The 15,114-nt window shown below is 37.7% G+C and overlaps 1 protein-coding gene across 1 annotated transcript in view; it reads left to right on the plus strand.

Annotated features, from left to right (window-relative positions):
• Positions 1-15,114, plus strand: part of MICU2 (mitochondrial calcium uptake 2) — a 108,493-nt gene that overhangs the window by 24,494 nt on the left and 68,885 nt on the right. Inside the window, exon 2 of the mRNA XM_032260101.1 lies at positions 13,224-13,365. Coding sequence (XP_032115992.1) covers positions 13,224-13,365 — 142 coding nt within the window. The remainder of the gene's footprint in view (positions 1-13,223; positions 13,366-15,114) is intronic.

Below are 15,114 nucleotides of genomic sequence, written 5' to 3' on the forward strand. Positions count from 1 at the left end.
TATTTTGTTTCATATATGATAAAGTCTCCCTAATTCAGAACAAAGTGGAAACATTCTAATGAAATGAAAATTTCTGATTGTAAAGGTTTCTTTAAGAAGGAAAGATAGTCTTCAATTTATACCACAGAAAGTTCAGAGACAACAAAGCAATTTTATATTTTATACAGATTATTACAAATTCCAAAATAAAGGCCCCAAATGAATAGGTCTTACTGTATTTTGTCTAATGCCATGTATATATATATTGAAAGCTATAAGGAAAGCCCTTTCCCACTTTCTTCCTGAGAAATATGGAGACCAAAGAATGTTAAACAAAGAACAGAGAACTTACTTTTTCCAATATGTCACTTCATGGATAAAAAGTAGAGACAGAGTGGTGAAGCACCTGTTGCTTTAAAGGCAATAAACTAGTGAAATGTTTTAACAGAAGTCATCAGCTTTCAAAGATCTCTTTTATCCAGTTCACATCACTCATTGCTCTTAATTCCTTTGTCACATTTTTTACTGCATTACAAGTAATCCTTGAAATCCATGGAGCATTTTATATATAACTAGAACCATGTGGATGGTTCTCATGTGTTCAGCATAGCCCCAAATGCCAGCATTTCTTCTGCTCCTGTTTTTCCATATATTTCATAGTAGATACAGGTTTGAGAAGCAAATCATGGTAATAGAGAGAATCCATCTCTCCACTCCCAGCACTTTCCACCTCAGAAGACTCTTAAGTTGCATCTTGGGTAGGGATAGGATGACAGCCGTCAACAAGCCCTCAGCAGCTCTTTGATCTCCACCACTGCATTCCATACCCTTCCTCTCTTCCTGACCAGCTAGTTCCTCAGGCAGCTGCTTCTCCTGCCAGTCCATTGGTTATTTATATGTAATTGTATACATATTTATATGTAATTGTATACACTGCCAACTGAGTAGGCTTGTAGAAGCATCTTATGAAATCTCTTTCAGATAAAGGTTAACATTAATATTGTTTATTCCATTGCTACTGGAATATTGTGCTTAACTACAATAAGCAGTTTGAGGTGAGGAGGGACAAAAATTCTCTCCAGTTTTGTAGGTTGAATAGCAGCAGTGCTGTTACTCACCTTGCACTGCCTTTACCTCCCCACATAATATATGAGGGCAATGTGTGCCTTTTCAGAATAATCTTAATTATGTCTAATCCTGTACTATGTCTTTTTTTTTTTCTGTTATTAACTCCTTGGACAACAGTTTTTAAAAGGTTGAATCCAGCAACCAAGGTATTATGGTTCTAACCTTGTTTACATTTTCTGAGAAACTAAAATGGATCAGTTTCCTCCTGAAGTCCTCTAGAATTGTTCATACTTAGTATGCATACACATAGGGCAGCAGCAAATAGAGCAGCAAATTCAAGTCTTAGTTTCAATAAAGTGTATTTTCTATTATATGTTTTAAATAGATACTCTATTTGCTGTTTCTCTTTGTGCCTTTCTTCTGCCTTCTATGGGATTTTGTTTTATAGCCCACATATTTTCTGTGGTGTTGATTCCAATTGTTACTGTTTCTTTAAAGTTTTTTTAATTTTATAATTTTCTCCTCTCTTTTACTTAGTTTGACCAGCTCCCTTTTTATATATTTCTGTTGTCTTGCATCTTATCTTTGCTCTCTAAGATCCATTATCTCTTTAATTTTCTATAGTTTTTTTCTCTTTCAGAATGTGATTTTTATTATTTGTTTGCTATTGCTCTTGCCTTCATTTGTCCTACAGAATTTGCTTAGGACCCTCATTAGGTTTTAAATAGATGCTCTACCCAAGTACATTATTTACCCAAAACAATGTGAATGTATATTATTTTTCGGTACTGATCTAAGTACTCTTTATCTTTCCATTAAAATATTAGCTAAATAACATAATAGCTTTTATCAACTGTTAGTCATTCAGCTGCCTGATGATCGAGAAAGAGCTGGGCTTTGGACGATTGCAGTTGGGAACATGTGTGTGTCCTGGGTGCCATACTCATCCCTCAGTGTCCACAGGAGATTGGTTCCAAGACCAACCCTCCACACCCCATCATGGATAGCAAGTCCCTTATATAAAATGTCATAGTGTTAATTTTTGTGTATCACCTACAAATATCCTCCCATATACTTTAAATCATCTATAGATATTTGTACCTCATAGAATGTACATGCTACGTAAATAGATCTTAGACTGTGGTTTTTGTGTTTTATTTGTACTTTTTTATTGTTGTTTTGCCATTTTTTTCTTGTGCGTGTGTTTTTTTTTCCTAGTATTTTTGATATGGGTTGGTTGAACCACAGATGCAGAACCTTGGATATGGAAGGCCACCTGTACTGTTTGTACTGTTTGGAAGTTCTGCCTGTTTGGCTAAGTCGAAGTTTATCCCATTCCATAGGGTGGACTTTTAGTGTCACTTTGTTTCTCCATTTCAGGGTACCTGCCAATTTAAGGAACTATCCTCACAGTTCTTAGGTTTTAAATTACTGTAGCCGTTAATACAGTATTTTTCTCTGCCCAATTAAGCCATATTTTGCTGATACTGATTCTACCTTTAACAAGATGCAGGAGAAAAAAAGTAAAGTGTTGGGTCTTTAGTGAGTGCAGTGAGTGATAAGAGCTTCAAGTTGCATATTCTGTACTTCTTTCTGGTCTGCCAAGCGCTTACAGATTGGGAGGTGTCAGTGACAGCACAACCCCTAGCCCATATGGTACCATCGTGCAAATTACAAAAAGACACCCTTTCCTCTGCGAATCTTACTGCCATTTGCTAGACAGTTGTAGGATTACAATATAAATGGTTTGCCATAGAGTTCTGCAGTGCACACCCTAACAATGAAGTCATTCAGCATTTCTGTCTTCTAGTTCCATTATAGTATCCTAGTCTCTGAAAGAAGAAACTGGTTTTCAATCCTAGTGTAATCTTACAGTTTGGGCCAAATTTTCAGAATCCAGAAGATCATCTAGAACAAACTTAAAGTGAAAGGTTAGGAGCTCACTTCAGCACGGCTGTGTTTACTACCTCTTTTTGGTTTTTGTGGGAGTTTTTTTTGTCAGTAGTGGGAGGAGGAGGGAGTGAAAACTTTCATTTACTGCTTTCTTTCCTGTTTGTCCTAATAACCTTTTCATTTTACTAACTCAGGAGGGTATATTGTACCTTTTTTTTTTTTTTTTTTTTAAGAAAACTGTCATAAAGGACCTTCCCAGATTTTATTTCCAAGTAGATTCCTTTTTTATTTATTACTTTTTTACTTGGCAGCTCCAGTTCAAATTTATATAAGAATCCAAGTGGATTCTTATATAAATTGAGAGTAAAAACCAAAATCCAAAGAAAAAAAAGACACTTAAAAAATTGGCTTAGGCAGCAGGTTCTACAATAAATACCTGGAGATTTTGACTCCCTCTGGTACGGATACCCTCTGTAGCCTTGAAACTAAGTAAGTACTCAGTACTGACTAGGATTTTAGACATGAGCAGCAACATTTATACTGAAATTTACATCTTATATAAATTGCTTAAAATTATGGTTTGCCTTATGATGCTTTTTATTTTTATAAGGAAGTTTTTTAGCCCTAGGAGATTGTCCCATTTCTTCTGATGTCCTGAAATCTCTAAACTTGTATGTCAACATACTGGATTGTTATTCATGTAGGTGCATTTCCTGAAAGTGATACCTCATTGTGACTGCTGTTAAACTAGTGATAAGTTCTTTAAAAAAAGTGTATGTTAGCATTATCAGAAAGATGAAAGCATTTGTATCATGTGATTTAATTTTATTTGACATGTAACAGTATTTGACAGCCCCAAACTGTGTCTGCTTTTATTTTTCTGAAAGACATTATGTTTCCACTCACAGCTCTTAATTATTTTCAGCTTATGTAAATATAGCCCTAATATTTTTATATAACATACCTTCTATGAAGTACTTTGAATATGTAATAAAATCAGACAGTGATGTTGAACTTATATGGCATCCGTGGAGTATGCCGCATATAGTATATGTGAATCTTCCAGGTAACTAAAATTAACCATGTAAGCAAAAAACCATTTGTTTTTTGATTCACATTAAAAACAGCTAAACTGTATTTCATATTTTTCTACATTCTAATATTCCCTAATGATTAATTTATCATCATAACCATGAATAAACCTGGCACTGTTGATTGGTTGTAATAACATTGATTGGTCCAGGCAATTGCAGCCATGTCTTCTATAAAGAAAAATTTTAAATCCCAGGACCCCCAAACTTAAGCCTAAAGGCTGAATCTTGCAACACCCCCTTTCAAATGAATGGCTGTTACTAACAGTATATTTCAGCCAGGTCCTCCTAGAAAGGAAAAGGCCCTAGGCATGTGGCAAGGCCTACCCCACGGATTATTCATAAGTAAATTCTTTGTAGCCTCCCATAAACAAGGACATGCCAATTATAACTTCAGGTGTACAGTCTAAGTCTAGCTCCTAAAGTCTGTTCAGTTCCACACTGATAATGTCAATTACAAGTGTATCTCCCCAGGGCAGAACAAAGAGAAGACTACTACTCCCTTTTTCTCTCCAGACACACGCCTTATCTTCTGTAATGTAGATTGACTGGGCACTAACCGAAGTCTCACAGGAATGCAACCATTTGCCTTACCCCTACCTGCCCCTCTTCCTATATGCCTTCACCCATTTTAAGGAAATGTATAAATACTAAAACTCCTGAAAACCTCCAGAAAATCAGCCGTAGATGTGTTTGTAGCTTATGTATTTCCCGGACACAGCCTATAACTGGCTTAATAAACCTCAATGATTAAAACTTATGTTCCAGTCACTCATTTTACTTGTCACTATTTTGTATTATTTTTCTCTCCTGCCTGACTGTCAGGCTGTTAGATCTCCCTTCTGCCATTAGTGTATTTTATTCTAGCACTTACAATTTAATGTTTTTAATATGGCAGGGTTTTGAAACTAACCAAGTTTATTAGATTGATATGTAGATTAAGAGTGCTAAATCATGATATCAGATTCCAATTCCAAATTTCCAAATAGGCTCCAGTGTCTATGTAAGATATGTTGTCTATTTTATAGATTAATAAAAGGTCAAAATTCATGATGATCTTTGCAGTACAGTATGGGTACTCTTCCTTTCCTCTGTCCATTTTTGTCACATACCCCAAAGACCCTCTACACCATGGATCTGGCTGCCCAAATGTCGGAGCTAACTTTAGTATAGCTTGCTCTACTATTGTTTCCTGTCTTGGCAAACTCCTACTCATCCTTTAAGATCCAGTTTAAATATCTCCTACTCTGTAATGCCTGTTTTAAGTCTACAAGGCAGTTTATTGGTTCTCTGCCTTCCCGTAGAATTTATGTATAGTCTGTTAGAGCATTTGTTAAAATTATGACTATCATAATACTAATGGCTAACCTTCTAGAACATTTAATATGTGCTGGGCACTATGCTACGTTTTATGTGTATTATTTCACTGAATGCTCATTTAAAAAAAACAACTTTGCAATAGGTAGTATTATTTTTTGCATTTCACAGATCAACTGAGGGGTAATGTTGCCCAAGTGGCAGAACTAGAATTTAAATCTAGGCAGTTGGAGTCCCCTTTACTTATTTTTCAAATGAGTCAGCTGAGGTGCAGAGAGATCATTTGTCCAAGGTCACATACCTAGTAAGTGACATAACTAGAATTTGAATCCCAAGCAGTTTGATTTCAGAGCTAGTGCTTTGAACTGTTTCTTTGCTATCCAACACTCCCCTTTGTAAGTTCCTTATGGGGGAGACTTCATAGTATCTGTCTATGTGTCCCCAGAACAGTGATGCATAACAGCTTCTTAAATGTTTGATAATGAATTAATGAACTTTTTAACTGCCTGATATGTAAACAATTTTAAGCTAGGTATTGGTACTGTTATTAGATTTAATTTTTTTTTAATTTTAATTTCTATTTTATAGAGACAGGGTCTCACTACATTGCTCAAGCTGGTCTCAAATAATGTTGATATCTTGATATTTATTATAGCTCCTTATCCTCTCCATTCAAACCGATATTCTAACTGTACTTACTGAAGTCTACAAGCCATTTCTTTACCTTAGCTCAGTTTACCAAGCCTAACCTACCACAAATACACCACAGTGAAAATGAGACAACAGAGATTAAAGTAAATGAGTACCCAAAGCAATATGGTTAGTTCAGGGAATATGAAAGTAGCAGCAACAAAAACAAACCAAAAAAAGTGACCTGAAACCTAAGAGGGAAGAGAAGCAAAACTGGGAAAGAGAGAGCATTCACACATGTTATCAGGAAAAGCACACAGTTGGAAGGAAGGAAGAAGTGAAGAAAGAAACAAAAAGAACAAATTAAGAAATAGTTCACATTTTCTGCCAAAGGCTTGTTGTAAACTGTGTTTTTAGTTGTTCAGTTATTAATAAGGGATAATTTGCCATACGTTTCCCTCGACTGTAAATTAGCAGCATTTGGAACTTAGCCACTTGTACCCAACATTTATCAGAAGTAGTTAATAAGCAAACTGGTTAATCAAGCATGGTATGGAACTCAAAAGACCTGACTTCTGTTCCTTTGCACAGAAGTGTTGGAGTAGATGATCTCTAAGTCCCTTTTACCTCTTAAAATTCTATGTCGAATGTCAGTTGTAGTCCCAATATGTGTAAGGCACCAGGCCAAATGCTTTGCACAGCACAGTGAAACAAAGATGAAATTTATGCTTCAAGAGTTTAGTTGAAAAATTAGACAAAAAAAGACAGCTTGTTTTTTATTTCAGTGCATTCATGGAAATGATATAATAAGGTACCTTTTTTCTTCTTGGGAACAATATTGTGGTTAGTAAATTCTTAACCATTAAATCTATCCAGTACATCTGAGATTTGTTCAGAATTATTATAAACATGAAGTAAAGCAAGCTAAGCCTGACAGATGAATAAAGGGTTAAAAATGGTATTGGGAAATTAATCTTCCAAATTATATGAAATAAGCATAAATATAGAATGCACATTGATTATATTAGTGATCTTTTAAAATGTCCTTATAAAATTCAACTACTGTATGATAAAGATGACCTAAATAAAACTATGCTGATTCATCAACTTGGAATTAGAAAGGCCCTGGTAATTTCAGAACAATACTTTTTTTTTTTTCCTTTACATAAATTGTTGTAGCAAAGAAACACATTCAATGCATCCTACTTACTTTAAATTTGATTGAACTAGGAAAGTAATACATACCATTTAGGAACTGGACAACAGTTAGCCCAGGGACTAAATGATGACTAATTCTAGTTTGGTTCTTTATTATTTATTCTCTGAAGTCTAGCTTAAATCCTATTCTTTTCATAAACATGTTCTCAACTATCATTACCCACACACTGCTTTTTCTGTTTTCCTAATTTATATTATTCTAACAGGAGGTAGTATAGGATAGTGGTTGAGATGGTGGGGTTGATGTCATACTGCCTAAGCTCTCTCAATCTAGGCAAGCCGGTTAACTTTCACAAGCTTTAAGTGTTTTGATTCTGTTTTTTGGTAAAATGAGGATAGTGTCCACTATTAAGGGCATTGTGAAGATTGAGTGAGAACATGTATGTAAAGATGTTAGCACCCTGCTCTGCATATATGACATACTTAACAAACATTAGATACTATTGTTCGTATTTACTACCACCGAGTTGCCCCCTTGATTCTTAAGTGTTCTGTCTCTTCCTAGAGTCTCCTCAAATTAGTAAATGCTCCATTAAGTGTTTTCTTCAGAGAAAGTGAGACTTAGGATGAAGAGAAAGACTCTAATAGTAGGAGATAGTGACTTGGGGGCTTGCTTTGTATACTTAATAAGGAAACTAGTAGGATTACAATCTGCCATGGTGATGACCTCCAGATGATAATTTTGTACTCTATAAGCAGAGTGCGAGAGGTAGTGGAGAGGATTAGGAAAAGGACGAGAGACATTATTAGTGCTGACAGTGGGAGTTAAAAGGTTTTGGGTAGTGGAATAGGTTTATTTAGACAATGGAGTAGCAGGAAGGAAAAGCTACCATACCAAAATGAATTGGGGGGATGTTGATAGGGTTGTTGGAAGGTTTTATACCACACCATGTACTGGTAGACTTACAGCAGTGGGACAAATTTGGAGCTCATTTTTATGTAAGTGACCTTCTAAATTCATGGTCTGCCATTCAGTGACAGCTTCAACTCAGAAACAACCTCTGAAAGAAAGCGAGCTTTCGTTTCAATTCCTCTACCTTGTGTTGTTCACTAAAGCGGTTATTTACCCAAAATTGAAAGGAATGACAGTCAACCAACCTTTCAACGCAGCAAGGCACTTCCCTGAATAACGGACTCTTCTCAAGCCTCTTCAAAAATGTTATCCTGTGTAAGTTATAGGCATATATAAGCCTATAAAACTGGTAACCATAAGATGGAGGAGTTTGTGCGGTCTAAACCTCCTATAAGAAAAACAAACAGAATTTCTTTGAAAATAGTTTTTACACTCACTTCCAAGATGTACCAGCAGAAGCCTCCTGTAAGTACCAACAGTGACAGGTGCTTGTAGCACAGGAAACTCACCCCTTCTTCAACAGTTGATTTGATTTGCCACACATCACTAGTGAACAGCTTGGTGGCATTCTGACTGTTTATCTTTTAGGGCAAGATACCCTGATATTGAACTCACTTGGGTTGGGTTAGCATGAGCTGTATCCTACTGAAAAAAATACCCCACCTCCCTCCTAGGTCCACTTAGACTTCTGCACATGGAGTAAATAAAGCCATGATGGAGCCCATGAGAATTCCCAGGAGGCAAGCAGTCCAGATGGTGACGAAGGAAAGGGCCAGGCAGGCAGGTGAAACAGAATCTCAACTGGCCAAGGCCTGGCAAGATTGGATTTCCCAGGGGTTGAGTAAAAACAGCATAGGGAAATATATATTTTCAGTTTCTGAAGACACTGTATGCATGCAGCTCTGACCTCCCACTTTAGGGGACTCTGGCCGCTGCTCAGTTTTATCTGGGCAAGTGATGCATTCCTGTAGGAACAAGCGGCGGCAAAGCCTCTTTCTAAACGTTTCCGCTCCTTCCTCCAGTCATCTTTGGGGCTGGCGGGTGGGACACACTAGTGAATAAGCACTGTGTGCCACAAGTTTTTATGCAGAGGATGGAAGGAAGTTTTGTCCCACAGGCCCCAAGATAAATATAATTTTAAAGCAATTAAAGCCTGCTTCAGTGGGAGAGTTTCCGTACAACATGCTGGTGATATTCCTTCAATTTTTTTTGGTTGTTTTTTTGTTTTTTTGTTTTTTCATTAAAGTCCATTGATCGTCAAAAAAACCCGGGAAAATGCAACTAAGGAGAAAACAAATGTCCAACCAAGATCTAAGAACCCAGACCTATGGAGGAGAAGTCGCACTCGACTGCTGGGTGCGCACAAGGGGGCAGGAGGGGCGATCCCCATGGATCCTGGCCACTGCCATGGGAAACACAGGAGGGAGGCCAGGCAGCTGGCTGGGTGGTTATGGTAACCGCTGCACGATGACAGCATTGAGCAGGTTGGCTTCATTCAGGGTCTGGCTCTTGTCAGCCAGCTCTTTGTTTGGGAAAGTAGTCATGAGGATAAAGCTGGTTGCAGCCATGGCCGGCCGGGCATCCGCGACGAAGAGTCAGATGTCACTGATCCTGTGGCTGTGGTTAAATTTCTGCACCAGCCTCCTGCCGTCTGCAAGCCAAATTTGGATGTTTGTGATAGGCTCTGATTCGTTGATTAAAATGGAAGAGCTGGCTTCGGCTTCATTTTCTGCCTGTTGGGCTAGAGAGCTGGTACTCAAAACCTGCAGGTTCTGCTTCACAGTTGTTCTTTGACCTGCTGACTTGTGACTTGCAGAAACTTAGGCAGTAGTCCTGACCTGATAAAGACCCTCCAACACCCCTGTAAGTTTGCTTCCTATGCAGGTTTGGGAGAGGAGGGCCATTGGGCTCTTGGATGGAACCGTCTCCCCATTAAACAAACAAGAGACTTAGAATCCATGCTGACTCAGGAGCTCCTGGTTTGGAATTGTAATGTGTCTCCATCCTCTTTCCAACAGTCCTTTCCAACAGATCTTCACCAGTCTCTTTCTCTTTCCTGCTTCACCCCTGCAATGAGCCAAGAACCAGCACTACATCCACCTAGAACTGCAGAAGGGCTTGTGGTTTCAACCAAGACCCATCCTGAGAAAGAGACTTGGCTTGATGCTTTTGATCGCAAAGTTCCCACACTGACAGTGGCCTGCTGGGACAATTGCCTCTGTCATGGTGTATCCTCCAGCAGGTGGAGATTACTGTGGAACCTACATATGGGTCTGGAAAAACTGTACACTGTTGTCACCTTGACCATTAAAAACCAGAATGAGGAGGAAAAAAAAAAGAAATTAGTTTTTATGTCTTGCTGTAAGAAAATGGAAGGTTAATGTTTTTACTTCTTGATGAGATTCGGTATTAATTAGGACCAGGAAAGGGTAAGTTTGCTACAAGAGAAAGGACAACCAGAAGAAACACAGAGTTGATGGCTGGTTTTGTTATGGAACCAGTAGAAGACAGAGATAAATGAGTAGCTGACCTTTTTTAGTTGGTTGAGGTTTGGAAAGAAGAGCTTGTTTATTTTTACAAAAAGGATTAAATTGTTGGTTGAAAATATATATATGTGTGTGTATATATATATATAATTTTTTTTTTTTGCCAGCCATGAACAACTTAGATATCAGGAAATTTAAAAGAGACAACACTCACTTAGGAATATGAGAATATACTTTTTTTCTGTATAGACTGTTTAACTTTGTTAATCTTATATATTAGCATTATAGATATAAAAATTATCTAAACAGTGTATATGCCCATGTTCAGCTTCTTTCACTTCTCTAATATATGCTGTGTTCTCTCTCATATCTAGGACTTGGTAAATGCCATGACCTTTACTGAGAATACTCTTAGCCACCTTCTCATCCCTATCTCAGCCATATACTTTCTTATAAATTCATTGCCAGAACGCTTAGTACTTTCTGATGGGAATTAGTTTATCTACTACTGTTTTCCTACAGATATTTAATAACAATTTGTTAAATAAAATGGTATATCTATTGCTACGTATATTTATATTTTACTATGTGTGTACGTATATTTGCCTCATGTATAAAATGTTCAGAAAGTATCAGTAAAGTTTAGTTTTCTGATTACTGGCATAGGTATGGACTTACATGATTAAAACATTCGCCTTGAGTTACTTTTGTAGTAGTCATTTAAGGGGAAAAAAAGGAAAGGCATAGGGTACAGATCATTGCAATATTATTGATATTCTGTACATGTGCAGTATTCTGGTAGGCACTGACAACACAAAAGATTTGTAAAACCAGCTGCTCAAGGAAGCCTATTATCTAATTAAGCGAGAGAATTCATTCTGGTCAGAGAACTGAAATCAGCCAAAAAAAGGGGGTTGGCAGCTTTGAATTTGGAGAGATTTAAGCAACTGGAATTCATGTTTTTCCCATTTCAATTCAAGTCAGCAGTCACTGAACATTGCCTGTGTGTCAGGGAATTATAGGATCAGTATTAAGTGTGAAATGTAGGTGACATGTCCAGGAAGGATACCATAGTCAAGTTAGAGCAGCACTCCAGGATGCAGTTAGAAAGCAGTCCAGGATGAAAGCCTACTATTGGATTCCACAGGTAATATGTTCTTGTATCAAGAGTCTTGCATTGACATAAGTGTCTGGTAACTGCTGTGTCATCTTCCTCCAGTCTCCCTAGTTCACAGTGCCCAGTCATGTTAGGAGGATAGTGTGGTAGTTAAGAGATCAAAACCCTTTAAGTCACACCTCATTTTTTAGCCTGTCTCTGCCATTTACTCTTCAGTTTCTGTATCTACTTCTGTATCTACTGTTCAAAGTTATTGTGAGGACTAACTAATCTATGTGAAGTACTTAATTAGTACAGTGCCTAGCACATAGAAGGTGCTCAATGAAAAGTTAGTTATAAAGAGTTCAATACTGGCCGAGCGCGGTGGCTCACGCCTGTAATCCAAGCACTTTGGAGGCCAAGGCGGGCGGATCACCTGAGGACGGGAATTCAAGACCAGCGTGACCAACATGGTGAAACCCTGTCTTAAAAAAAAAAAAAAAATATTTCAATACTGTCTTCATTAACACTTAGTCAGGGTCTAAGTCCTGCTGCCTGAGGTGCAGACTCTTCTACTACAATATTTTACCCATCCTTCTAGCTCCTTCTACCTATTGTTCTCTCACATTTCTGAAAACAGCTGTCTGTCTAATATGTCATATTTTATCTTTATGAAAGCACAACTTTACATGATCTGTTGCCCTCCTGTCTCTCTTCTGCCACTCTTTTTCCTCAGTCACTGGTAATATTGGCCTTTCCTCTGTTCCTTGACCAAGCTTGATCCCAAGTCATGGATTTTCTGCTTGCTTAGAACACTCTTCCAGAGAGCCCAGGACACACTAACTCCACCTAACTTAGTCTCTAAATGTTACCTCTTTAGAAAGACCATCCTAAGATATTAAGAATATCTTAAGATGGTCTTTCTGACTATCTTAAGATATTACCACTTTATCCCTTTCTTATCCTGCTTTATATTTCTTTGTAGTGCTTCTTACCATTTTATTTATTTTTTTTTTTATTTTTTGAAACAGTCAAAACTTTTTTTTTTTTTTTTTTTTTTTGAAATGGTCTGTCACCAGGCTGGAGTTCAGTGGCTCAATCTTGGCTCAGTGCAACCTCTGCCCCCTGGGTTCAAGCAATCCTCTGCCTCAGCTTCCCAAGTAGCTGGGATTACAGGTGCCCGGCACCACGCCCAGCTAATTTTTGTATTTTCAGTAGAGACAGGGTTTCACCACATTAGCCAGGATGGTCTCAGTCTCTTGACCTCATGATCTGCCCACCTTAGCCTCCCAAAGTGCTAGGATTACAGGCATAAGCCACCGCACCTGACCTGTTTCACAATATTTTATACATTTATTCATTACTTGTCATTTTCCCTCTTTGGAATATCACATCCCCCAAGTAAGTCTTATTCACTGCTGTATCATCAGTGCAAAGTAGGGACTCAGTTAATATTTGTTAAATGAATGATTTTAAAAGTTTGGGGATTGTCAGATCCAAGCATGAAAATTACTTTTTAAAGATTGTCTTAGAAATGACTGTTTGAGAATAACACTGAAAAAATCTTAAATTGCAATGTATTTTTCTTTTAGAAAAATGTTGAACATGGAATAATAGGGAAACTGTCTCTTCGTAAGCAACGCTTTATGCAGTTTTCTTCACTGGAACATGAAGGAGAATATTATATGACACCACGAGACTTCCTCTTCTCAGTGATGTTTGAGCAAATAGAACGTGAGTTGGGTCTTTTTCTTTTATAAAATCAAACTTTAGGGCTGAAAACCCTGTTTTTCAGGATTGATAACACCTTTTCTTCATTTTAATGATCATCTTTGTACCATGCATTTGCTTACTATTTAGACTTTTCTTATGACACTGCTTAAACTTTTATATTTATCTTAAAAATAGTTGTTTTGTATATAGGTTTCTCTAAAGAGACAGGAAAAATAGTTTATGTTTTAAATGCCACTAAATATGTCATTAGTAATTACTTTGTCCATGTTTTGAATTGAGCCAAAAAAAATGAAACGAGATTTGAGAATTTAGGAGAGAGCTCCTTAATGCAGTCATGACATCATAGGTAGGAAATCCTGGAACAAATGAGGAACAAGAAGTTGAAAAACTATAATTCCATGATTTTATTTCATAAGCAGCCAACTTGCATTTATTTCCCATTTCAGAAATTCTTAGTTTTATTATCTAAACTAGTCCTCACTTTGCATAGAGTAGATTTGGCCCCATCTCTCTGCCCATATTGACGAAGGAGTCTATGAAAACTTGTTGGCTTTCTCACACCTTCCAAAGTGTACTGGAATACTCTATAAATATGCAGCAGCTGAAATGGGTGAGAGCAAGGTGAGCAGTCAGCATAGTAGATTGAATTGGAAGAGGCTGAGAGGATATGGGACAGCATCCTAAACATCAAAGGATGCTGAACAAAACCAAAATGAGTGATCATGTTGTATTCTAGGGACAATCAATTCACTAATCACTGGAACCAAAGGATTACTTTGAACAGTAGTGAGGAGTCAAATTGAAAAACAGATAGGTCTGGATTATCTAGAAGACTTCAGTGACCCTCTCCAACCACCAGATGAATGGTATTTGGCAGGGATGCATGGACTTCATCTTGAATCCGTGAGGGAGCATTGAAGATTTGTGAGCAGAAAAATAAGGTGGTTAAAATATGTTCAGATTTTTGGGGTGGGGAGAGTTGTTTTTTGTTTTGAGACAGAGCCTTGCTCTGTCTCCCAGACTGGAGTGCAGTGGCACGATCTTGACTCACTGCAACCTCTGCCTCCCGGTTCAAGCAATTCTCCTGCCTTAGCCTCCTGAGTAGCTGGGATTATAGGCATCCACCACCACGCCTGGCTAATTTTTGTATTTTTAGTAGAGATGAGGTTTTACCATGTTGGCCAGGCTGGTCTCAACCTCCTGACCTCAGGCGATCTGCACGCCTTGGCCTCCCAAAGTGCTAGGATTGTAGGCGTGAGCTACTGCACCCGGCCTTGGTTTTTGTTTTGTTTTGTTTTGTTTTTTTTACAGCTTTTTTGCAGGGAAGTTTGTGTGTATCAGAAACCTTAAAGATACTTACCAACATAATGCAGTAAGTTTACAACATAAGTAATCAAAGATATGCAAAAAGATTTCTCTTAAAAAGTAGTTTAGCCTCTGACATGTAATGCACTTAGTCATCTTGAATTGCCCTTAGATTCATCAGAGAATTGAAGTCACACTGACCTGGAAACTGGAGGCAAGCAGATCCTTAGAGTCAGCTTACTGCCAACAGAAACCACTGAGAACCCAATAATGGAGCCAGCTTCAGGTGGGAATATTTAAAGAGTAATTAATTGCTAGAATCTGAGTGTGAACTAGCTTGAGAGATAACTACTGAAGAACCAGCCACTGAGAAGCCCATATGCTTTTGTGAGTTTTACCTTGAAGAGCTCCACCAGGTTCTCACAGTGAAGATCTAAGAAAAAT

This window comes from Sapajus apella, unplaced genomic scaffold (genome assembly GCF_009761245.1).
Source record: "Sapajus apella isolate SASKATOON/1434 unplaced genomic scaffold, GSC_monkey_1.0 scaffold114, whole genome shotgun sequence".
In the NCBI taxonomy this organism is placed as follows: domain Eukaryota; kingdom Metazoa; phylum Chordata; class Mammalia; order Primates; family Cebidae; genus Sapajus; species Sapajus apella.